General features: G+C 38.8%; 1 protein-coding gene across 3 annotated transcripts in view; it reads left to right on the top strand.

Annotated features, from left to right (window-relative positions):
• The window catches only part of pard3bb (par-3 family cell polarity regulator beta b), a 258,510-nt gene that overhangs the window by 68,609 nt on the left and 162,797 nt on the right, over positions 1-27,104 (top strand). For all 3 annotated transcript variants that reach the window (XM_088083032.1, XM_088083030.1, XM_042494371.2), the window contains exons 6-11: positions 6,445-6,528; positions 7,581-7,706; positions 12,279-12,537; positions 14,668-14,776; positions 16,764-16,903; positions 17,903-18,031. In XM_088083032.1, coding sequence (XP_087939158.1) covers positions 6,445-6,528; positions 7,581-7,706; positions 12,279-12,537; positions 14,668-14,776; positions 16,764-16,903; positions 17,903-18,031 — 847 coding nt within the window. The remainder of the gene's footprint in view (positions 1-6,444; positions 6,529-7,580; positions 7,707-12,278; positions 12,538-14,667; positions 14,777-16,763; positions 16,904-17,902; positions 18,032-27,104) is intronic.

Raw genomic sequence — 27,104 nt, 5'->3', positions numbered from 1 at the left:
TTTCTCAAGAACTTTTTTTTTATGCAAGTATCATCTCATGTACACACACACACACCATCTCAGCGGTGAGTAATGTAAAAGTGATGTAATGGTTTTTGTGGTCGTCGGGGAAACGATCCTTGAAATTGCAAAAAAGTCCAAAATGAGTCGAGGAATGCAGCCATAAATATTGGAACAGCAAAGCATACGTTAAATGAACATGTGTGTGCGTGTGCGCTTGTGCACGCGCATGTGTGTGTGTACAGCTCTATATGAGCTTCTGTTGCTGTGTATTTTTGTATGCACATTGCGGTCCAGTCCCTTGTGTGTGTGAGCGTGCGTGAGCCTTTGAGTGTGAAGCTACACCTATAAAAACAGTAATGGCTCATCATAATTTTAACCACACAGTGCGGTCACCGGGAAACTCATTACCTTTGAATCAAAATGTGCTTTTTATACAGGGAACAGATTTACTGTAGATTGGTTTATTGAAATAGCTTTGCCATCATACAATATTTCTCTGTGAAATAAGGCAAGGTATTGGAGGAGTTTATGAAGCTCGGAGGTGAAAAGGTAAATAGGTTTCGTTGGATGCACAAGACAAACTGTGAAAGGGGGGTTTCCAGAGTTAACAGAGTTTATTATTTGGGGACTACACTTCCATTGATCAACAGTGAGAGTCCCTGTTTGGATATTTAAGTCTGTATCCATTCAACTCTCCATTTATCCATCTCTCCTCCTTTCCTCTGTTCTTTTGTTTCTTCTCTGAAGTTTTTCCCTCCGTTCTTCTTTATTGATTTTTTTTTCTCCCATTCTATTAAGTTTTTCTGTTAATATTTATAGTAATTCAAACATAATGCATCATTTCATTTTTTAACAGGGGTGGGTGTTACAGCGGCATGTCCTACCTTTCTCAGGTCGCCAGCCAGAACAGGGACAGAGGGGGAGTTCAGATGCATGTTGCAGTTCAAACAAAGAAACATATTTTTGCGGTGTTTAACACAACTAAAATAGACTGGGAACAACTGCCTTTATAACTTTAACTAAAAGCAGCATTGAGCTTGGCAGTAGATGTGAGTAAGAATCAGTGTAAGTGTGTTCAAGTTAATCGTGGTCAAAAAACTGTTTGCTGCTGTGCTCGTTGCAGGCCTCCACTCTCAAATTTCCCCCTGGCTCAAGGCCTCGCTTCCTTTTGATAGGGGTTCAGTATCCTGTCAGCATCTGTTGAATAGCTTGGCCAGCAGGGGACAACAATGCATAAACTAAACTAAATTTAAAAAATAAATTTGTTATAACAGTGGAAATCAGCAGAGACCAAACAAAAAAATTTATCATAGTTTTTGGCTCACGTTGCAATGTTATTGCTAATTTAAACATCGTGTTATATCCTGAGTATTGCTGTAACTTGAGCTGGGCATTCTACATTCTACTTCTACTTCCATATCAGAGTACTATTATTATCATAGATAACTCAAGTACAAATGTGACGTTAGGATAGGAATATAATTTTCAAATTAATTTATTGAACAATCAGACCCTAATTAGCTTGTTTAACCATAAATTGAAAGTTAACATGAGAAAAATCTGCACACTTTCTGTAGCTCATTCCAGGTTAAGCGCAGCACTAAAGGACCCTCTCTGAGCTGCTCTCCTTTGTGTCAGTTTAACGTCTGCCCAGTTAGCAAGAGCTAACACAGTAGCAGCTAACAGCCAACACGGAGTTGTCTATTGGCTCACACGATTAGCTCACAACAAACCCCGAAATAGCTTGACTCAATTGTTAACTGTTATTAATGAAGTAACACTAGCCCTGTGATGCTAACAGTTAGCCCTGTCACTGTTCCCCTGGTGCAGAGCTGACACTCCTGCAGCAGCAGTGTCATGATAAACAGAGAGAGGGTCAGCAGGGCAAGGCGGTGGCAAGTACTCTATATGGTACTCATGCCCATCACAAGGAATGAAATATATTGAAGTATTTTGCGATATATTGTGATTTAATGCCTTTTTAAAACTGCAAATGATGTCCCTAAAGGAAAACTTGTTAAACATCTGTTTTATCTCATGTTATAAAGTTTCCAGTCTGTTCATCTCACTTCAATGATTTTTATTTTATCGGACTGAAAAATCTATCCATTTTTATTATTGTGGCAGGTTACCAAATTTGTCTTTGCAATATTAACAATAATCTGTGATAAATAATCGATACTAGTCATCCTAGTATTGATATGCAAGAAATTGCAATATTATGCTGTATAGATTTTTACCCCACCCCTATGCTTTATGCAATGAATAATTATCTTTAAATGAAATATTATTTGAAACCTCACTTTTCACAATAAGTAATTAACCTACGCTTGATTATTATTTATACTAAGCGCTGTGCTCATTCATTCATCAAAGAACTACTGTTTAGTGTTTTTAATTTCTTTTGTGATGCGTGTATGTGTGTATTTGCATACATTAACCTTTAGTAGCATTGTACATTTTCACTGGTTTTCATCCCCTTTACTCCCTACATCTATGGCGCTGTGCACTTTGAAGACAAGCCTAGAGAGTAAAGGAGAGAGAGAGAAAGCGAGGTGACAACAAGAAGAGGGTTGAGAGGGTGAAATGCAGTGAGAGGAAGAGAGTGGTTTGGTAATGCACATCCTCCTTTTTTGTTATTTCTCCTCTGTGTTTCTGTCTTTCATAGCGAGGATCAGTGAAGTGGCAGGTGGATAAAGAGAACACCTGCTCTCTTCATCTCTCTCCGCTTCGCTCTCTCTCTCTCTCTCTCTCTCTCTCTCTCTCTCTCTCTCTGTGTTTGGCTCTTTTTCTCAGTCTCTTGTTCTCTCATTGCGCTCGCACTCTCTTTTCTCAAGTCTCACCCGTTTTGTCTCTCTCTCTCACCCCCACTTCATTTTTTGCAGTGAAGCAGCCTGTCAAACATCTCACACACAAAAAAGGAGACACAAATGGATCTCAAGTGCTTGTGTATGTGTGTGTGTGTGTGTGTGTGTGTATGTGTGTGTGTGTGTATGTGTGTGTGTGTGTGTGTGTGTGTATGTGTGTGTTTCTGTTCTACTGGGAGTGTTAGAGATCAGAGGCACAACAGCAGGAAAGGATAGAGGGAGGGGTGGATGTTATTTTTCCTCTCATATTAATGCTATTCATTAGCCTTGTCTAATTAATTCACTGCCTCCTCCTCCCTTCATTTCAGTATATCTTGCATCCAGACCTCGCATTCTTTTTCCTTTTTCTCCCTCACTCTTTTCTTATTTTCCTCTTCAGTCATATCTGTATTTCCTCGTTTTATGTACCCTGTACAATTTTAGCCACAGTGCTGTTGTGAATCTAGGGATGGCATTGTTGGTCAGTGTGTTTACCTCTTTGGTCCAGACTGAAATATCACAGTAACTATCGCATTGACGCAACTTCAGTAAAATGCGATCAAATCAGCTCTTGTGCATTACAAATAAGTCCTTTTTTTGGTTTGTTTTACAACTTTAATCCACCAGAGACAGAATGGTTTCACTGATGTTGTCACAGATGTCCACAGTGGTGTCCTGAAACATGCTTCACACTCTGATTGGTGCCAACTCTCAAGTGCCTGGGAGCATTCATCCTAGTTTGTTTACTACTTTGTTTACAAACTTACAGCCTAAACTCAGGCAGTGACTCTGATGGCGTAATCCAGAGTGTTTATTGCTCATGTGGCGCAGGACGAGCAGGCACGGGACGGCATCTTCCATTTCCACCGTCACACCAGTCTTTATTCATGATAAAGCGCACACCTGCTTCTCCTCTTAGTCCTCTGCTTTTTCAGATCAGCATATTGAAGAAGAGCCTCCTGGTTGAATGACACTGTCCAAGATTTAGCCAAGTTTTGGTAAATCAAAGGTCACAATTCCTGATATTGAAAACTGATGCAACCATGAAGGTTATTCATTTTATTATTCAAGGCCTGTAATATGGCTAGCAGAATGCTAGTTTGGCTGTTGCCCATCTCTTCTATCTTTTCTTGATTTTTATTGATGTATACATTTTTCCTACCCTTTCTCTGCCTCCCTACCTGTCCCACATATTTTCCTTCTTTTTGCTCTCCCTCTTCCATCTATCCTCCCTCTGCCCTGGCCTTTCTCTCTTGTGCAGTCCCTTGTTTCCTATTGCCTGGATTAACTCAAATTTGCTGAATGACTATGAGGCAGCATTAGCTTTGTGTGTGTGTGTGTGTGTGTGTGTGTGTGTGTGTGTGTGTGTGTGTGTGTGTGTGTGTGTGTGTGTGTGGGCGCGGGCGCGCGCCTGAAGAAGACAGAGGGGAAGAGACAAAGAGAGAGGGAGAACTTGTTTTTGAACTTTTCATTTCTCCCTTGTTGCCACCCGGCATCATCAACCACCCTCTCTCTGGAGTTTATCAGCATCTGTACCGCTATCAGTTCATGGGGGTTTAGGGATGGATGGATGGTCTAGAGAGAGAGAGGGAGACAAAATAAGCAGACAGAGTTAGAGACAGAGACGGAGAGAGAGGAGGGTAGAACTAAAGGGTACAAAACTAAGTTCAGACAAACTCACTTAGAAAAAACACACACACACACACACACACACACACACACACACACACACACACACACACAGGGAGCAGGGAGAAGGTCAGGGGAGGATTAATGGCTGTGCTCTGATAGATAAACTAATCAAACAAACAAAGACTTCAACACGCACACACATTAAAACACAGACAGAATGTAAAGCAGACGCACACTTGAATAATCCAAACTAGACACACAGAGAGATTGAAAGAGAGGAAGAAATCCATGGAGATGAATGGCACCAAAAAAAAAAAGTTTTGACAAACAGAAGCACGCACACACACAGACAGAGCAGTCTGCAGTTTTGTTGACTTTGAATAGAGTGTCGGCATTCCCTTCTCTAAGGGCTGGGTGCACAGACATGGATTAACATTGACAAAAAAAAAGTATTTTTAGCACAATGAATGCATCCATGGAAAGCGATGTGTCAATCCAGGATAGCACTTTTCAAACTTTCCCTCAAGAGACACATTTTCAAGAGTGTTTTTATTCTGGTGTCTTTATGTGTTTGAGACCTTTCCTTCTCTGTGTTATGGTCCCTCTCTCACTTGAATTTGTCTCCACGTTATGTTTTATGTTCTGTGTATACTGTGTGTGTGTAAGGAAGGATTCATTACATGTTCTCAGGTTTGCATTGTGTGCTTTCTAGTTAGCTTGTGTCACAGATTTATCCCTGGCTGGGGGTAATTGTAATGAAGAGTGTCTCTGTAAGCAAACATTAAAAAGGGGCGATAGGCTGGTGTTAGTCGATTAACAGAGTTCCCACAATGTGTTAGTGGGATTTAGAAAATAAGGGTTCTCGACTGTGTTTTAAGTCGCGATTTGTCCTCATCCAGGGATCAACACTTTCCATGATTAAAACAGGATAGTACATTTTTGAAGTATACAATACATTTAATTTTAATTAATCTTGTGCAACATTTGTAGTTTTCAGACCAAACTTATTGAACTTTTAGTATGTTTTAATGTGCGTCTCATGGTTGTGAATGTTATTTTTTTGAGCTTTTAACCAAAGGTGATTTTCTATGTGATAGACATTAACGTTTTCTTGATTCTCAATTCTCTCTGACAAAAACTGACACGTCAGCATATATCGGCTTTAAAATCAAATATAGGAATCAGCCAACATGCTGATGATCACTAAAATTGGATGGGGAAAAAAAGGGGGATATATATATATCGATATTGTTGTCTGTAATCGGGCAAATGGGTTGTTTTTAAAGCGGATATCGGCAAAAAATCTAATATCGTGCATCCCTTATTCACGAAGCCAATGGGAATGTTGAAGTAACAAAGTTAGCCGGCCAGCGGATGGTATAACACTCTCACCTTCGTTTTGATGAGTCGAAATTGGGCTGAATTTCCATTGTCGCACATGTACTCACTAAAGCTCGGACTTACACTGTTGGTCATTTTGAATGTTTTTCTCCACTTCCTTCATCACTTGTTTGTGTCTTGTTTACATGGTTACCACGTTTTCGAAAATGGCGGCTTCTGGTGCTGCATGGGCTGTATTCAACCAATCAACATACACTTACTGCTGTACCGTTTACGTTACACTTAAGTCTCTCCTGGTTTCTCTTGTGCTGGGAGAGTGCCTACCCTGAAATAGGAGCTAAAAAAGGCCCTCAAAACAGTGTCTGAGAACTGCAATTGATCCTGATTATTGTGGTACAGACACAATAAAAAGGGGCTTCTTTTAATTCTGACAAAGTTCCTCTGATCCAAAAATGCCTATTTTGTTTCCCATTGGTCGTGCTAAGTCAAAGCTGGCCTTTATTTCACTGTGACAGAACTTTAACCTGTATTGTGTTATAGTGTACTAATATTACATATCTCTTCTTTCTCCCACTGATTTGATTTTTGCGGTGTGTGTGTGTGTGTGTGTGCGCGTGCGCAGCCTGACCAGAACAGTGGAGATCATGGGAGAAGACAGTCCTCTGGGAATCCATGTGATTCCTTACAGCTCTTCACTCAGTGGACGGTGAGTTGTGTGCACATAGACACACACGTACAAAAAAAATGCATGCGCACACAAAAGAGATACCCATTTATATAAGCCCTAATTCTGCCCTGTACCCTCAAAAAGTCCTGTCTGTTTACCAGCTACAGTTATTTTCTCGTAATCCTGCTCTGATTTTGTGAGGAATTCTGGACCCTGGTACCACAGTGCACGTACACGACAACCACACACACACACACACACACACACACACACACACACACAATGGAAAATAAGCAGAAAAGGAAGACAAAAATTGCACAGCGATGCAGAGCTTTTCTTTGGGCGTGTGACAGTCAGACAGTGGATGGGGATTTCCTAAAGGAAAGCAGGATGAGCTTTTATGGCTGTTCTCATGACTCACCTGACCCTGCCAATCTCCTCCTTAAATTCCTTTCTCTCTCTCTCTGTTCTCTTTTCCCTCTCTCTGTTTTTTTTCCTGCCCTCTCCTCCTTTTCCCTGAAAACCTCCTCCATCTCTTTCCACCATTTACCATCATCCCTTTCACCTCTTAACCTAGTTTCATCCTCTTGCAGCTCAAGTCTTTTGAGTGTCAGTGTCATCACCTCTGCTTTGTTAAGCTGTGTTTTGCTGGGGCATCAGTTGACATTCAGGGTACTGAGATAGTCTGGCAGTTTATTCGACTATCTTACTAGCTGCCTGTAAATTTGAATCTGCGCCCCCTACCATGTTTTAATCGACACAACTGGTCACCTTTAGATGTCTGTCATGACTTTGTTACTCTACTCTCAGTGTGCTCCCTGGTTGGCTTTTATCAGTTAAAGGTGGATCTTGTAAGCACTGATATAGAACCACAGTGGGACATGAACGGACAGTTAGGGGGTGTATCTGACATAGCTGTGTCTAAATAAACCATATGGACGGTCTCTGTGGGCTCCCCCATCAAACGCATCAGTCCTCTGGGACGCACACTCAAAGTCACTCTGAGGATGTGCTTGTGTATGCATGCATGTCTGCAAGATGTTAAAAAAACTGTACCTTAAACCTTCTCCTTTTGCTAACTCTCCTGTCAGGTCTCTTGGTCTGTACATCCGTGGAGTGGAGGAAGAGAGTCGCTCAAGAAAGGAGGGCTTGTTTCAAGAGGATGAGTGCATCGTCAGGATCAACAACACTGACCTCATGGACAAGACATTCAGCCAGTAAGTGCAACACTGTTTGTGTGTGTTTCAGGAGGAGGAGGTGTAAAAAAAAATCCTCTGAGATGAGTTTAATAGCTGCAAAAGCACATCCCAGCGATATGAGAGAATAAAATGAATGTTGCTCTACAATCTGATGTATTGTATGACAACACAGTGTTGGGTATTCTCACAATTTGCTTTCCTGATCAAACAAATTCGGATTCATGTATATGTGATCAGGGACATCATACATTAAATTGTATGTTTAATTAATGATTTTAGGTTAATATAGAGTTTAAGGTTCTGTTTATTAAATGGATAAGTTCACACGAAATTTAAAAAGAAAACTAAATGTCACTTTAGTGTTGTCAAGCCGTACAGGGAATTTGTTTTTTCACTCTGCGACAGTTTTCTATAATTGTCTACTGTCTGTAAAAGTTTTGGTCTCCACCTGAATACAGTAAAGTTGAATGTCTATATTGCTATAATGATGAAAAAAAAGAAAAGGAACAAAAATAGAATCCATGTTTATAGAGAACAAAAAACAAGTTGCGGGCAGAAGATGTGGTTTCCATAGACAGTACTGAATTATTCCTTAAAATATAGTTGAGCTTTGCACATATACATTTGAGCTTAAATAAAGTGAATAAAATGCAGTTACACATATGTGTCCTATGCATGACATAATCAACAAGAAAAAAAAACAAAGCCCTAAGTGTATACATAAGTAGATGTATGTCGTGTATAAAACCTTTTGAAGTCTAGCCCAGCCTGTCTTTTCTTCCTGTTTCCCTGCTGTCTCTGTCTTTGCCTCTGTGTGTCTTGTTTCCCTTCCTATTGTAAGACGGCTTATATCACTGTTGCTCTGCCATCACAGACAACAGCAGAAAAGACACTTGGCAGATGTTTGGAGAGCGTTGCTTACAAATTCATCTATGTGTGTGTATGTGTGTCTGTTAGAGCTGTCTTTTGTGCGTCTGCTCGTTCCACCTCATTCCTCTAAGGAAAGATTTGTTCAAGATTCATTCGAGTCCAGATGTTTCACAGCAGTTTGCGTTGTGTACCACTGAAGCACCTAAAAAGAAGTACATTAACATGAGAGTATTTGAGGATGTAACATGATTACAGAGCATTAAAATGACAAAAGACGCACCTGTAAAAGCGATTGCCACAGATTACAAGGACTGATGCGGATGTTATAATGATTACAGCACATTACAATGTCTATACAGTCGACACAATAGTCCTTGTCCAGTGTTCAGTGTGGTAATAAGATTATATGAGAGGTATTTTATGCCGTACTGTAGGTAAACGGATTATCACCGGAGGGGTTTGCATCTATTGTTCAAAGACCGGTGTATAGTCCCAAATGCACTCACGCACACACACACACACACACACACACACACACACACACACACACACACACACACACACACACAGTTTTTCTTACACCTTAAAACACATATCCATATGCATATGAACAAATGCAGATTTATAAAACAAACTAGTCTTTAATTTTGTATGTGTTATAGACAGGCCCTTTCTTACCACTGAGAGGTTTGAGTGTGAGCACGCACACGCACACGCGCGCGCACACACACACACACTCACACACACACACAAACAAATAGACTCTTGCCAGTATTGTTCTGTCATGGCAGGTGTATTGAGATGTGGAGGTTGGGTCCAGTGAAATATGTGTAAGTAGGCCACTGAAAGTCCACTGATCCTTGTGAGTGCCATGTACACACACACACACACACACACACACACACACACACACACACACACACACACACACACTCCATTGTCCCAGCTTGGCAGCTGTATTTAGGTAGCCTGCTTGTTCAGAATATCTCTTTTACACAAATGAGCCTGCACACATTGTCCAATCAGGAACAATAATGATATCATCTGTGCACAATGGTCCCCATACACACATATCAACACACACAGCTTTCTCATCTAGTTTCATTGTACTATATTGTGGTCTTAATACAATGGAAATCACTACAAGTGTCATTCAGCTAGGTGTGGCACAAGCACTCACTCAGACTGCCTGGTGTGTTTCAATGGTTTCAATATGCAAATCCTGTGTGAGTAGAGAGAAGGAGAGATGACCACCCATCACTAAACACACCCACACTTACTTATAAACCATTCTTACTCAGTGCACCATTGACAGAAGTTGGCTCTTTGATTTACATGCAGAATAATAATACCACTGGCGGGCATAGGGGGTAACATGCAAGCAAATTCATAATTTGTGCCCACAATGAGTTATTTTTTACCTATGTTATGAGAATTTCTAAATTTGTTTGCTCATAAAATTTGGGTCTTTAAATTAAATAATGCCTTTTAAACACCCTAGATACACTTCTATATTTACAGTTGGAGTGAAAGTATACAAGAGACATGCAGATAAGATTTACAGGTATATTGCGTTGGGCTCCTCAGTCGTTTAAATACTAACTAATAAATATATACTATATTTATAATACATAGTAGATACTATGCAAATTCAGTCACTCATAAATGTACGGTACATATTCTTGACACACAAAGTTGATTTCCTGTGCTTATTCGCCAATTGAATTAGTTGGAAACTTCCCCGCAATACCATTTCATGACCAGCTTTACGTTAGTAAGTCTTCCAGTTATGTTAATATCAAATTTTAAAGTGTTATTTTTCTTATCTGATGTATTAAAACACGTAGGTATATTCTTCATTCTTGACTTTCTAAATATAGCCTTTAGTTCCAGAGAATTAATGATCATTTTACTTGTAATAATAATCTGGGCGGGAAATAATAGGAGGGTAATCTAATAGAATTTAAATAAACTGGATTTTCTCTGTCGGTTATCTGAGGTGAATGATGGTGTGTCCCAATCGCCTCTGACACAGTGGTCCCCCTAATATACTTAGCATAATCTGATAGAGACTAATTCTCTGCAAAATGATCTCTTTTATAGCTCATGAGATTATAATGGCCTGCTGTACAGGTGTCATTGCTCTGTGTTGCATCTCCTGTTCTGTCCTGCTTTCGGTTTATCTTGGTGCTCAGTGAAGACAAATCCTCAGCAGCAGACACAGGGACTCACCAGAAGTAACCACTGACAAGTGGGAAAATAGAAATAGATTGAAGTAAACTGATTTGAATAATGATATGCAGTATATTGCAGCTTAGATAATAATGAACTATAGTTAACAATATACTGCAATATATGAATGCATGTTTCTGTATAGCTATACAGTACTGGTTGAAGGACATTTTCAGACCTAGTCCATCTTGTACACAGGTATTTTTTGACAGTTTTTCAGCCTTCTTTCTCAAAAAAGGTTTTTAAAAAAATCATCTAATGCAAAAACACATTTGAAGCACTGTCAAATGTTTGTCAAACAAACAGACGAGATAACTCTAAAGCCACGTTGGTCAATTACATTAAAAAAAAACAAAACAAAAGACAATTTTTGTCCATCAGAAGTCTAAAAAAAAGCCCCAAACCCTATTTTCTCTGTATAATGTCAACACAGAAAATTGAACATAATCACCCTCGAAGGAATTTTTCAAAAGGTGAGTTTTCAGCAACTTCAAACACAGTTTGCGCGACAATGAAAGGTCAAAGAAAAAAAACTAGATTTTTTAAAAGAATACCTGTTTACTTGTGGATTACGCCCAAGTTTCAGGAGTACTCATGCTGTGATATAGGTTACTACTCATGCAGATTTCTGTGAAATTTGTCTTGCAACAGATGCACATCGTTTCAAATACTTAACAAAACAGAACATGTAGCACAACAACAAACATACACATCACAGTGTGCTTTCACAGTCACTGCTGAGTCTACGCAGGTACACCAGTCTTAAAAGAAAAAAAAACAAAACAGCCTACTGTGGCTTACTGAGGAGAACCCAAACTTTTATCACAGGATTTACTTGGCTCATATGAAAGTGTTGGCTGTTTTTTAGCCTCTCGAAGGTGAAGATTTGATACTTTTTTCTGTCACTTCGCTGTTTTCAATATTTCTGACATTTAAGAGACGAGATAATCACATGGATTAATGTGAAAAATAATTGCCATTGAAAACAGTAGTTAGTTGCAATGATACTCATCAGTCTTTGAATCGACAGTTGTTTAAAATTAGTTTAGTAAAGATATATGAGCCTAAGATATAATACAAGTTTTGAAAACCAAACATCCCATTTATAATAATTAGTTATTAGTGGAAACTTTGTCAGTGTGTCATTTGTAATTAGATTTATACTATGCAACTTTAATTATTTTTTTTTCCTCATGAGTTATATATCCTTTGATAATTACGCTGCTTGGCGGAGATTGATGACTACACACTTTATGTAAGTGTGATTCATGGCATGATTAGTATAAACGGTAAATGCGTTCCATATGGAGTACACGTATTATCAAACATCACTTAAAACATCAACATTTGTTGAGCAAAACTTTCCCTACTGTTTTCTCTCCTCCCCTGTACAAATCACCTACCTTTCTCTCTACATATGTCTGTGCCTGTCTATCAACACTTTCCTGTCTCTTCTTCTTCTCCACCCTCTACCCCATAACCTCCCAGAGCCCAGGAAGTGTTCCGTCAGGCAATGCGATCCCCAGTTGTCCGCCTGGAAGTAGTTCCCTCCTCCAACAGAGATCGCTATGAGAAGAGTCTGATTGGTCAGCTGTTTGGCAACAGTGCCGGTCCTGAAAGCAGTCCCCGAATTGCCAAGACCAAAGAGCCACCTCCACCTGTCAAAGCCAAACCCGTGTTTAAGCCCCCTGAGAATCCAGCCATGAGACTGGTGGAGGAAGCTGCCACTATGGAAGCAGCTGTCAGTGTAAGTAGCTCTGTTCCGACGTCAAAAACATCTTGACTGTTTAGTAGCTAGTTGCATGAAGAGTGAGCCACTGGTTTTAATGATAAATATGGGCGTCGGAAGCAGTTCTAAAACCTGCATTTTTAACACAGTTTAGATACCAAAATATTGCCTGATTGGACATTAAAGGGACACAAAAGAAAATTTTGTTAATTAACATCAAGAAACGAGCAGCTCATAATGTGATATATTTCAATTATCCTACTTTGTCACACTGATGTGAAAAAGCAAGAAACAGACTCAGTTCTGAGTCGTCTGTTTGTCGTCATTGCTCTTGTCACAGCTAAATAACAGCTTCCTGCATAACTTTCTCAGAGAACACACAAGCCTTAATGTCTACCCAAGTCTTCTCCTTCCAACAACTCTGAGGTTTTCATCAACGGAAATTTAGAATTATTCGAAGGCATTAAATGCCATAATTTTATGTTTTTGGGCCAAGATATTTGCCATGCCAATTACTCTCAGCCTTTCCACTGTACTGTATCTTTATTTCAGGCTTCTTTTATGACTCTGAATTCTGTCAGGATATGTTCAGTTTGTAGAGACAGAATCAATCCCTCATTATTTTTAGTTGATTCCAGCCTCTTTCCGATGACCATCATGTCTTTCTTATTTAAACACATGTAACTGTACCGGCAACATCACCATGGTGACATGGTTTATATTTGAAAAACAGCTGACAGAAGAGGCAACAGTTACTTAGCAACAGCTGATTATCACCTTATTGTACTGAAATAAATAAACAACAAATCTTTTTTGTGATTCTGCAGTGATGACGCTGGAGCAGTTTCATAAACTTCTGGCAGAGCTCGAAACGATCTTTCTGGTGGTTCCCTACACAGTGATAAATATCAGCACAGTTTTGATGGCATTTCACAATACTTCATTTTGAATTTTAATAAAGTGTTTGCCTCATTTTCAGACACTCAACATTTTTCAGTTAAAGGTTGATACATTTTTTTGTCATTAAAGGTCCCGTTTTGTAAAAAGACAGATTTCCATGTCTTTTTTAAAAAAGTTTATTTAATGACAAAGTAGGTATAGGTGCCATATAAATCTTGTGAAAGCTAAAAAGCGCTTAATCTGCAGAAACACACACAAGGCCCTTATTCAGAAACTGTGACCTCTAAAAATTCGTCAGGACGTCCTTGACATTGTGTCACAACTACACAATTTAAAGGTAGAAATTACAGCTAGAGTGCTGTTACAGTCATTCAGCCGCTGCAGTGATGGTGCAGCGACATCGAGAGTGCAGATATGGATGACTTGGAAACTGACCAATCAGGGGAGACTAGGCTTTTTTTGGGAGGAGGGCTTAAAACAGAGCGTTTCAGACAGAGGGTTACTGTAAGTAGATTCAGGTAGACAGTATGAGAGAAATAATGGGTTTTTTAAGTTGCTTTTTTAACATAACAGCATGTATACATGTTCTACTACAGACCGCAAATACAAGTACGAACATGAGAATTAGCATAATACAGGACCCTTAATATCTGAAAATACCAAACACAAAGACAAAAAAAGCATGTTGTCAAAAGTCCTGAAAATGACAAGAAAGATAACAGTGGAGAATGTTTAATTCAACATTTTACAATTTAAATTTTGTGAGCAATACCTAATAAGTGGAGGACACTGACAATGACTTTGTCACTTGTGTTTTATTGGATATTACCTAAGCAATTTAAACCTTACTCAAAGTTTTTTTAATTTTTTTATTATGAATAAAATAACTTCAATCAACAGCTCTCATAATTTAGAGAGTGTAGAAATGATGTAAGTAGAATGGGACAAATTGATGCAATTTACCACTTTATAACTAATGCATTATGCACAAATTTTCTAATGATTTTCTTTTTCTTTTTTTAAGCTAATTTTCAGGTCATTTTCTTGATACCTTTCACATATTTTGTGGCAGTGTTTTGGACATTTCATGCCAAGTTGCTGATTGCTTTTTTCTTTACTATATTTTTGAAAAAAAAAACATTAAAAAAAACAATGTACTCAAATTTCAGAGGTTTAAATACTTTATACTACTAATACTTTTTAATGTGTTGTTGTGTCCTAAATGTATGCTTCACATTCTCCACCTAGACACCCAAAGGAAGGAGTGAGAGCCCTCTCTTAAAGAAAAGTCCTGCCCTCTCCAGCTTGGTGACCAATAAGAGAGGAGGCAGGAGACTGAGGATCGATCTAAAGAAAGGTGAGGAACACCTGCCGACAGAACAGAGCCTCACTCAGATAGACTGGGGCGTCTCAGATCAGCAGTATTCTGTAAATGTTACTTACTGTACTTTAATGAGTGGAAATATTTCAGGAGATTTACCGCTATGGCTGGGCGAACAAATGATAATGATGATTATCTCACTATGATTTTCCTTGATAATGATATAATAAATGTTTGATAAATTCTCCATACATTTAAACCAGCCACTGTCGAGGGGGACAGTAATGCATCTAAAACGCCAGTTATCTCCTGCCATTAATCGGAAGAAAAAAGAAGCAGAGGCAATCGTAGTGCATAGTTATGCAGAGTTAGTTACTTTTAGTATAGTTTAGTGAATTTGCCACATAATGTTAGCTACACTAGCTGTATAGTTTACTCATCTAATGCCAATGATGAGTTAAGGAGTTAACGTGACTGACTGACTAACCAGCTGATCAATATAATGAAATGACCTAATGTGACTAAAGGGAACATGAATTAAACTTTCATACATTAACAAGTCTGTAAACATGATTTCTGCCTCATGTGCCATGTCAGATAAATGACCCCACACTACTTCACAAGGTCATCAAAGTCTATCTTTTGTTATTGTTTTCATAGAGAAACTGCAGAAATTACATACAAGTAAAACTTCTGCAGAAAATACTAACCTCAGTGACTTTCACTTTGGAACAAAAATCAGCCCTTAAACTTGAAAGAAATAATAAATGGAGTTTCTTTGGTAGATAATTATCAATATCGACCCATATGAAAATTTGATATCATGATAACATTTTAAGCCATTTGGCTTGGGCCTACTCGCACCTCTCTCATATATCTTTTGACGCAGTTCCTCAATTTCCTCTTATCCTTTGAGTTCATTTTCAACAGTTACATATTCAAAAGTTCAGGTATCTAACAGACAGATAGATAACAGACAGATATGTGCTCTTTTCCCTCTCTGTGTGCAAATGGTGACATTTTATATATCATTTGGATTTCCTGTAGGCTGTTCAGGTTCCTCAATGAACATCATTAACCCTCTTTGTTTCTTGCCTTTTATTGAACATATTTTTTTTCCTTTAGCTGTTCCCTCAGCATTGTGCTTATTTCTATAAAGCTTCCTTTCTCTTTTCTCTGGCTGACTCTCCTTCCTCTCGTCCTTCCTCTCTCCATCTTCCTGATTCCCTCTCTTCAGGGTCTATTAAGTCTTTATTGATCTGTTCATTTCTGCTGATATGAATTCATACTGGACCAAAGTGCTGACTTGGCTCTGCTAAAGAGACCAGACTAAATGAGGTCCATAAAACACACAACTAGTCTCTCTGACCATGTGTGTGGTCTTTTTTTTGTGCACATGCATGCGTGCTTGAATGTGTGTGTGTGCGCACGTGTTTTTCACTGATTACTATTTTAATCTTCCTCACGTCTCTTTCCAGAACATTCACTCCCTATTTCCGCGGTGTTACACTCATCCCTCTTTTACCTTTTCCTCGTCCCTTCCTTTTTTCTTCCTCCTGTCTGTCCCACACCTGAACCCATTTTTAAGAGCCTCCACACCTGCAGATACTGTCGCACCTGCTATAACTAAAGGGTTTAAAGCGACATACACACACACACACACACACACACACACACACACACACAAAATCTCCCAAGGCTTTAAGTTATCACTGTTATAGTATGTAGTCGCGAGCTGAGTCAACAACAATGTGTTCAAGTAGTTTAGTGTGTGTGTGTGTGTGTGTGTGTGTGTGTGTGTGTGTGTGTGTGTGTGTGTGTGTGTGTGTGTGTGTGGGTGGTAGGACGCCTAGCAGATTTTTTTCCTCTCAAAGCCTGTGGAAGACAAATATAGAGACAGGGAGTAAACAGCTGTACAGGATATTTGGGTGTTGAAATAGGCCTGGGAGTGTTACTTACACTTGTGTATTGAACCTCTCCTATCTTTTCTCTGTCACATCTCTGTGTTTGTGTGTGTTTCTAGGTTCTGAAGGTCTTGGTTTTACTGTAGTAACCAGAGATTCTTCAGTCCACGGTCCCGGTCCTATTCTAGTCAAAAACATTCTGGCACGTGGAGCCGCTGTCAAAGACGGACGCCTGCAGTCTGGAGATCGCATTCTTGAGGTACAGGACAGCTGACTGTTTTAGGACTCGTGCAGCCATGTAACACTTTAAAACAGAGTAGGATATAGCTGTATATTTTCATTAATCCAAAATAAAAACCATGAAGGTAAATCATTCATTCCGTTTGTAGCAGAAAACTAATGTCATTGTGTTATGTTTTCTTACTAGACATGCAGTGCAAATATAGTATTTCACAGGAATTACGTTGGAATTTGCCCATAATGGCCAGGGGAGATCATTATTTGCATAAACCTGTTTTTATTGATCTCTAGAATTTCAACAGGGTTTACAGTATAATGATGGTATCAGTGTGTGGTGCTGTCAACCACATGAAGTGGACGGTATTCAGTAAAAGTAGAAGGCGAAAATGGTCTTTTGATAATTATATTGACTCAGTACCACCTTTTACTATAGTTTCAATGCCTTTATCTGTCACAGGCATGAGGAAATACACATGTTTCTGTTCTACTCAACCTTCCCTGTTTCTGTTTCAAAATAAAAGCCCCCTGACTGCATTTCTGTGCTCAGAATAAATGATGAATCCCTCAGAGCACCTTTGCACTCTGCTCATAAAATGACCTTGCCTCAGAAACTATACAAAGTTCAAATAACTTTTGGAGTGTTTATGAATATTTTGTTTACTATTCTACATTTAAAAATCTTTTGAATCACTGTTTTGTGTTGGTATTTTGTAAAATCGGATGAAAAACATGAAAATTGAAAAAAAAAAAACCAATAACGCACAGTTTCAATACTTTTATCAGTAATTATGATTTATTGATTTACAACATCTTTTAGCTAAGTTGCACAGATTTAAGGATTAAGAGGCATTTAAAGTTACACCATGACAATGACATCACAATAAGCAAATTTATCAATGTATGCACTTGTTATTTGACTACAAACTATGTGCAACGATAAAAAGAATATTAGTTTAACAAGGCAAAATGACAGCCATACTGATTGTGTGTCTCTGTGTGTCTCTGTGTGTCTGTTTAGGTCAATGGTGTTGATATCACAGGTGTGGGCCAAGAGGAGTTGGTGTGTATGCTACGCAGCACGCGACAGGGAGAGAGTGTGTGTCTTGTGGTCCTACGGCAGGAGGACATGTTCCTGCCCCGAGAGATGGTAAGAACCAATCATAATGTTCTGTATTGTCAGCCAATGAAACGAGAGTTTCTGGTTGATCGGCAGGTCAGTGGCCAGTTGTAAGAACAGTAACAGTGTTTCACAAAATTTTTCTAACACAGCAGTGAGAAAGAGACACGGACACATGGCTGCATCACCGTTTTTTGTTAATAAATGTCAACTCCCTCTAATTTTGCAATTTTTGGTCCAATCAACAGGCTTGCCTGGATGATGCACAGCTCAGCAGCCTATAGGGAGGCTTCTTTTTATAGGCATTAGCCACAGATGTAATTGAGGGCTTTTTCTAAATAATTTAAAAGATGATACACTTCTCTGAACAAAAAATGTTTTACCAATCAGTCGTGTTATACAGTGTTTCATAGAACTCCATTCTGATTGAATAAAATGAGCTCACTATAAAGCTTTATATTGCTATGGTACTATTTAGTGCCAGTATTTCCTTGCACATTGTTTCTGCTGAATTTCAACACTGTTTTGATTAATAAACACTTATTTCATTCATCTTTGTTCTGTTTTTTCCATGCCTTTTCCTTCACTCTGACTTTGCATGATTCACCACTCTGCATGCATTAATGTTAATTATAGTTTTCTTTACACATAGTGTACTTTTTTCTACATTTCTTGTTATTTCCTTACAGTCTCTTAGTCTGCTGCTGCTGTTTGCTTCGCAACACAATAACTTATTTTCCTTGCTGAATTTTTTTTCCCTTTTGCTTTCACACCCGTTGTACAGTAAATGTATAGTAAAGATGCTATTCTCTCTGGAAAAAGTTCCCAAAGTGGTTGCATGACCCGCCCTTAAGGCACCTCAGGGATCTGCAAGATTTGACTACATATAAAAAAATAAATACCTGTCAATGATCAAAATAAAAACAAATGTTTAAAAGATAATAATGCCAACATGACATCTTATGGTTGTCGGTAGTCATAGTAACATAACACGCTTTCTTGCTTGGGAGTTTTTCTGGAGCTCAGCAGTCAGAAAACGCAGTAATCCTCAGAGCAAACAATAGAGAGATTTGACACAGTAAACAGACTCAAAGACATGCTGATACATTCCTGCCCTCAGCACAGTCTGACAGGACTGAAACTGAACCGACCAACACAACTAAAATCACACTGAACATCACTTGGCTATCAGCTAAACGTGCAGGTTTTGGCTGTCTGTGAAAGACTGATAGCACAGTCACAGTGGTAGTGCAAGTTCTCAATATTATGTGCAATCTAGCTGTTTTATCCCCAGGTATATATGAAAATAAGACAAGTTAGCGCCTGCCAGTGGAGTCATATCATTACTATTATCTATAACTACTACTTTTCCCTACAAGTTTGAGGTATTACTTTGCTGCACACATGGGCCCATGCCAGCACAAAATGAATGAATACTTATCTTAATATTATTTTCTTACAGTATTATAAGAGCAACATTTTCCTTTGGCCCATTTTACTATTGTCATGTCTTGGGTTTATTTTCTTGTCTCTTCCCTTTATGTCTCTTTCCGCTGTTATCGACTGATGTTTCCTCAATGGCTGCCAGGAAGTTACACACACACACACACACACACACACACACACACACACACACACACACACACGTACATGCGACCCTGAGTCCCATAGGAAGTTCTGTTTCTGCAGACAGGAAAAGGCGCAATGTGTTGGTGTGTGTGCATGTGGTAACATTTTGGATCATTTGTGAGTGTTGTATCTAGTCTAGAGTTTCTCCATGTACGCATGTCTGAACTCCATGGCTGTCTTCTTTGTGTGCTGGCCAAGCGTCCCTGAATAGCTTCACTCTTCACACTGTCACCTGTGTTCATTAAACCTCTCGACCCAAGCAGCATTCATGATACTTCATTATCTCCATAGTGTCTGTAAGACAAACTGACTGTATGCTGCCTTAGTAGTTAATTCCAAGTAGAAGTGAACTGTGATGTTTAGTAGCTCCTAAATTAATTGTTGCTGTGAACCTGGGATAAACATCAGACTTTTTAATATGTACAAGAGGCTTTTGTTTGATCAGGTGAAAATTGCTGCGCTTATTGTAGGTGCTGATGCACACACATGTTAGCTTGGTTACAGAATGATTTGCATATAGCAGCTCACTGTTATAACAACAATTAGGGTTTCCATGGTCAGGGAAAACCTGGAAAAGTCACAGAATTTCACAAGCTTGTTTTCCAGGCCTGGGAAAGTCATGACATTAGTAAAAAAATATATTTTAAAAATTGGAAAAGCGATGGGATTTAGTTATGTGTAAAGGAATTGTTGCAGTAAACTGTAGTGGAAAACTCTCCTTAAAATGTAACATTACAGCAAATTTATTTTCTGAAGTTCTTAATGTAACATTAACCTAATATGGGCTGATGTGTGACCTTTTGTTCTCCGTTCGTTCTCTTCATTTTCTGCCTGCGCTCTGTCTCTCGATTTATGTAAGCCACCTATCTGCAATTATGTTTGAATAGAGTTTGAATTTGATATGTTTGAAAAATGGCAGCCATGTAGTGTCCATGAAAATGTGTGAGGACCCTGAACATCTGTCACCGCATTTTGATTTTCTAATTTTGGGGGCTAGACCGTTCATTAGGAGTGGTTTTGGAATGTATATACCAAATGATTATCATTGCATCACATTCTCTGAGCGCAGAGTGTAGTCAGGGCACAGACTGTCCCACAAGCATCAGGTACAGTGAGGCTACAACATCAACATTCATTTTTCTTGGTTTAAATGTTTACTTTTACTCAACAGCAACAGCTTCTCCGCTCATCTATTGATCCGATCAGCTCTGATCGGATATACAGATCAATTATCCACCCGCAACTCAAACTTGACAAACTGCTACTTAGGGAAAAAAAAAACTCAAAAAAATTATGCTTTAGCTGCGTTCACAAACCCCACAAAACCTCAGAATTTAGAGAGGGGGACACAGAATGATATATAGGTCGCACACACACAAAAACCTGCAAAGTTTAATGCTCCCTTTCTTCTGTAGGAACCGCTGTAAAGCGCAATAGATCCATTCCTAAATTAAACTGTTGGTTAACTTGTGAAATCTATTTAAAATCACATCTACAGTGCCAAAATGCTTTCAGACCACAAACAAACAGTGCCTTAGTCTGCAGATAACCTCCTTTACAAGTGCTCTCTGTCAGGCTTTACAGTCTGCACACCGAATTTGAATTGCCAGGTTTACTAATCAAAAAAAGTTTCACCAATCAGTGAACAAAAAAGGTTAGCTATTGCCAAACTAAACATATTAAGTGTGAAACAGTAATAATTTTCCCCTTTTTGTGGTTTTTAATTCTTGCCAACTTGACTACAACTGTTTGACCTTGAGAACTTGACCACACGGGTAATACACTAAGACATCACCCAGCCAGGAAACAGGCCCCCCTTTGATCCAGTATTATTCATACACATGCTCGATCACTCACTTGCAGACACTTGCTCACCACGGGAATATAAATGTCTGAGTATTGTCTGTCTGCATAGAAAACTACACACCAGAATGTGTCCCATAGGTAAAGTGTTGTCCTCTGAATTGTATGTCTAGCTGGAGGGCTGCTTAAACCAACCAACGATTCAAGGACACTGCTGATGTTTGTGTGTGTTTATGGATGTGTGCCTGTTATTGTGTATGTCCCGTGTGTGTGCGGTTATGTGTGTGTGTGTGCGTGAAAATGTAATTTGTATTGCTGATGACTTTTTGTCAGCAGAAAAGCAGTGTTGTAACTGTAACACCCACATCAATATATAAATGATAAATGTAAATCAGAGAAAATATCTATTTGATTTCAACTGCACAGCAAATGAAGAAGAAAAAGATAGAATTCAAGGAGGCTTAGTCCAGTTTATTCGTGAGAACATCATGAAGTTTGATCATTGTCAGGACATTTATGTCCTGAAATAATCTTATTTTAATTTACAGTGTCATAATGTCAGACTTAATTTTGGCAGATCTGTATTTAATTGACTGTGATCGTGAATTCATGATGTTTAGTCAGGGGTTTATTTTCTCCTAGTGCAGATATAAAGTTCTGTTTGGGCGGGCTTCCCTCACTAATGGTAAGGAGGTGTTGGAAGCATATTGCTGCCATGCTACAAAAAAAAAATCAGTATCAGGTGAAAACATGAATTTTTTTTTGTAATAACAAGATGTTTTTTGTTTTTTTTTAATTTTTAACAAGGTATTTGGACGTTATAACAAGATCATGACTGATTTTGACAGAGAATAATTCAAATCTTCATCCCAAGCAAGAAGTGGAACTTCAAATCAAATTGTGCAAATGAGCCATATCACTACATTTCTTCATTCAAACAAAAATGTATAACGTAATAATGTTGAACGTTTTGTTATAACAATAAAATACTATGCTTTAACATGAAATATTTTACCTTATGACAAGAATAATAGTGTATTGTTATTGCAGGAAAAGTTTGTATGATGTAATAACATGAAAATATATTTTTTATAACATGAAAATATCTTGTTCAAACACAACAAAAAATCATGTTACAAGAAACTTTTCACGTAATTTCTTGATGCTGAGACTTTTTTTTCCTCTGGTGTGGCAGCAATAAACTCGTGTAGTTGAAGGTAATCCCAATACACTCTTTGAATGTAAGAATTAGAGTTCTGCTATTGTCGCTGAATTTGAATGAATGAGAATGCAAATTATATTGGGGCAGACCAGGACAGATTGAATGATTTAAAAAGGAGATTTATCGGCGGAAAGGAAGACTGACGAGGCTCCAGCCCCATCGCCCTGAAGTGAAGAATGAGTATGAAAAATAGATGAATTCACTCTTTATTGCAGTTAAGTGTGAGAACTGATAAATAATGTGGGTAAGAGGCAGTTTCTCATGAGCACGCTCAGCTCAGCTTGAACACATCATTCTAAACAGACGATGTGTGTGGTTTTGGATGGATGATGAGAATGATGGAAAGACTGAGGAAGATGTGGGCCTACAAACAGGAAATGGAAGAAGGAAACCACTCTGGCTTTTGGTGGTTTTCAATAAAAGGAAATTAAATAATACATTTATTCACACCACTGCTATAATTCAGTTTAGTTGGAAAGGGGTGAATTAGGTGTGTGGGAGTGAGAGGGAGAGAAATTGTCTTTGTTGTCTAACATTTTGCATTTTTCCTATATAAAGTATTTCAATCAACTGACTTTGCTCTGTGTCTGCCTCTCCCTCTGTCTCCCCTCGACTCTCTCTCTTGCCCCCCCCTTCCTGACAGACAGTATGCAGAATTCACCTCTGTCTAATTAACGGCTGATTGGTGCTTTTACAGCAGTCACAATAGTTTTGAAGAACAAGTGCAATTACAGTTCTTGCAGAGCGAAGCTGTGAACGCAGTGCTTGATAGAAATACTTACACGTGTTATGTGTGTATGTATGTGGAAGAGGGGATTTCAGGACAGTGGTACTCACCAATTACCAGCTGTTTAAGTGGTGAGAGTGTTTCTCCGTGGTTACCTTGCTTCAACTCTTGCAGCCAAGTAAAGAATCAAATCAATGGGAAGGGGAAAAATGAGTGTCTAACTGTCGAGAATGACTGAACAAGGTATGAGGTGAGGAGAAAAGGGAGAGCTCAGAAATATGTTGTTATTTTGGAAAGCTCGAACGCTGTTGTCACATGCCTATACATGTTTAAGCTTTTGCTCGTATTTTAAAAAAAGAAAAAGATCGAGATCGAATCTGTCTGTAACTCCAAGTGAATACTGGGAAGCACATAAGCAGCTGCATGTGTGGTTGAAAATGCTCTCTGATCACTGTTATTGCTGAGCTTCTTCTGCTGGTAGTAGTTTTTTGGCATAGTACCTTTCTGAGGTCAACAGAGTGCCGGTATTCAAAACAGGGAGCAATGAATTTCACACCGTGTTTGTATTCTCACACCTCAAAATCAAACATAAGCCCGGTCGTATTTTTGTGCCTCACCAACTGGCATAGTGTACAGGTTTCTGTTTCACATAAACAGTGTTCTCACAAACTTCCAAACACCTCTGCCAATTTTGTGTTCAACCTCTCATTGCCATATACAGACACGTCTGGGTTTTCAAATGAAGATCCATACGTGCTCACTTTAAGGATTTTTGCCTTGTTATTTTCTAGAAAGGTCACAAAGGGTCAAAGCTGTGATGGAGTCTTTTGGTCAGTGTTTGCTGGGGACAACATTGCACATCTCTATTTCCATCATTGGAAAAGATATTATTTAAGTACCACAGAACAGCTGTATACCAGGGGTCGGCAGATTATCAGATTATTGGGGCCTGTATTTGACATTTTACTGATTATCTGTATAGGCGTTTCATTTTAATGATCGCCGATAAAATTAATTAGTTAAAAAGTGCAAAGAAAGTGTCCGCATGGGGGGAACTTTTACTTTGTAAAACCTCAGGGAGTTATTTTTATTTATTCATCGTGTATTTAGATACATTTGCACTTGAGTTTATAAAAATTAAAGTTGCTGGGAACTTGTGGTGTATGATGTAAAATGATGATTGAAAATGTAAGTTTTTTTTTTAGGGTGTTTTTGCTTTTAATAGATAGGAGGACAGCACGAGTGTGAAAGGGGGAGAGAGAGAGAGGATGAAATGCAGCCGAGGGCCGAGGATGGAATCGAACCCACGGCCGCTTTGGGCGAGGACACAGCCTCTAAACATGGGGTTGCCTGCTCTATCCACTGAGCCACCAGGCACCCGGAAGTTTAAGTTTTGAGTAAACATTTTCTAAAAGGCATTTAAACAAAGTTTTGTGTTCAAATTTGTTTTATTTCAAATTCTAAATATTGACACCGAGATTTTCATTTTTATTGTAAATGCATATGGGTTCTAGATGTTGGTTATCAATCCCATTAATTCTACTAATCGGTATCGGTATCGGTCCTGAAACACCAATATAGGCCGACCCTTGCTTTGTCTCACTGCCAAGAGCTGAAAAAGAGTCTTACTATTTTGTGTTTTTCCTGTTGATGTTGATGCATTGATGCAGATGTGGATGGCTCTGAGCAGTCATCATATCTCTAGAGTCTTAAAACAACTGTCCTCTCTGGCGTTTCTAATTGTTGTTGCTGCTGTGGTAAAGAAAACTAGATCGTTGTACAGTTTCCTCAGAGCCTAGCAACTACCAACAGCACAGGACCACTGCATTTTGTTTTCCACGGTTACTCTGCTTGTTAAGCCAGTCACCATTTCTGTAACTGCAGATAATAACTGTAAAGAACGTACATTGATACTCTTTGGTAATTGGGGATAGCTATACATAACTAACCAGGGAAAACAGAAGCGCTATCCTCTTCCTGTTTTGGTTGTGCAATGGTTGACGCACTTTCTCCGTGTCGTAAATTGAGCCTTCATTTTCCCGGGAGATCATATGTGGCAGCAGGCAGAATTGTATACTGAAAGTGACAAACTTATAGGGATGCTCTGAACACAGATGGTGTCATTATTCTGTAGCCGTTACATTGTACAATCAACATTTACTTCATAATCATAAGTAAAAGCCAAAATTGTGTCTATTCGACACTTTTGTTTTTTATAAAACACAATGCTCAGCTATTTTGTACAACATTCCAGCAGACTTTAAACAGTATTATGGCTACAGTTTTTGGGATTTTTTTGTTTGTTTTTAATGATTTGATGTGAAGGTTTTGTGCCAGCTTGTTGGTGTTAACGGAGAGGAAACAGAAGAAGGATGATGATGAAATGATGGAAGGATCTTGTCTATCTTCTCCTCCCCCTCTTCCGTTGTCTCATTTTAGCCCACCATCTGGTGTTGTCTGCTAATGTCTGTGCTCGCTGTAGAACAAAGACATTACACCACCTCTACACACTTAGAAACACACACACACACACACACACACACACACACACACGCAGCACACACAGTTACTCAAAGTCACAAAGACTTTCTGTGACATACAGTCATATTCAGACAAATTCCACAATATAACAAGTATACATCCACCTGCTGTGTTGGCTCTCTGTGAAGGCATTTTGTGTACACATACACACAATCACTCACACATGCAACATAAAAAGACAGTTTTTCAGTCATTTTCTTCACACACGAACAAGCATACGCCTGCTGAGTTGGCTAGTGCCTTGAAACTAATGTTTGAAACAAAGATGCTCTTTTCTGCTTCCAGACATTTCACACCTCTCGTCCTCCCCTCTCCCTCACATTGTCCTGTTCTTCCAGGGGGTCCTATATACTTCACTCTCTGTTGTAACTGTGCAAATGTCACAACACCAACAATGAATGAAATAAGCAAATTATTATTGATAAATCTTATACTGTGTAAAAGTGAAGAATCTACCATACAAGAAATATGTAACTAAGCATCAACTGTACACAGTTGTTAACTGTGCTTTTGCCCGACAATTTTAGAGAAACAGCAACATGTTTAATTTGAAGATCCCCTCCAGATATGTTTTAAGAGGTATGGCGAGTCAGGTTAGTTTTTCAGTAAACTGCTTACAAATTCTTAGAGGGGCACTTACTTCTTTTCCCTCACTGAAAAATCCAAGTTATTATATAATATATATCCATATTTTTCATCAATTTGGGCCAGTGATAGCTGTAGCCAGAGGCAGCACGGCAGGAAGTTTCCTCAAATTTGGCACCAGTGTCCACTTTGACTCAAGGATGAAATGATTAGAATTTGATGGTTGAGAGACAAAAGTCAGTCAAAAGTTCTGTGACCTCAGAAATCATGTTTTTGCTAATAAAATTCTTTCACTAATTTTGACAAAATATCACACAAATCTTTCCCAGCATATGATAATGATGTGATGACAGTTTATACCCAAAAGTTCAACCACCGCTTTTATGGTGACATCATAATGTTCTGCAAAAAACTTTTCTGGCCATTATTAAACACCAAAACTCAGGAACAGAAGGGGAGACATTTGGCCAGATACTAAATTGGTGACACTAATTTTGGTGTCCACCTTGAAACTGTGCTGACTGTAAATACCGTGTGTGCTGCTGGATGGATGAAGATGTGTGTGAAGCATCCATGTTTTAGGCATTCAACTGTGA

Source organism: Plectropomus leopardus, chromosome 10, assembly GCF_026936395.1.
Source record: "Plectropomus leopardus strain MGB_pleo_1.0 chromosome 10, ASM2693639v1, whole genome shotgun sequence".
Taxonomy (NCBI): domain Eukaryota; kingdom Metazoa; phylum Chordata; class Actinopteri; order Perciformes; family Serranidae; genus Plectropomus; species Plectropomus leopardus.
The sequence above is the reverse complement of the archived record's forward strand: the minus strand, read 5'-3'. Positions and strand labels throughout refer to the sequence as shown.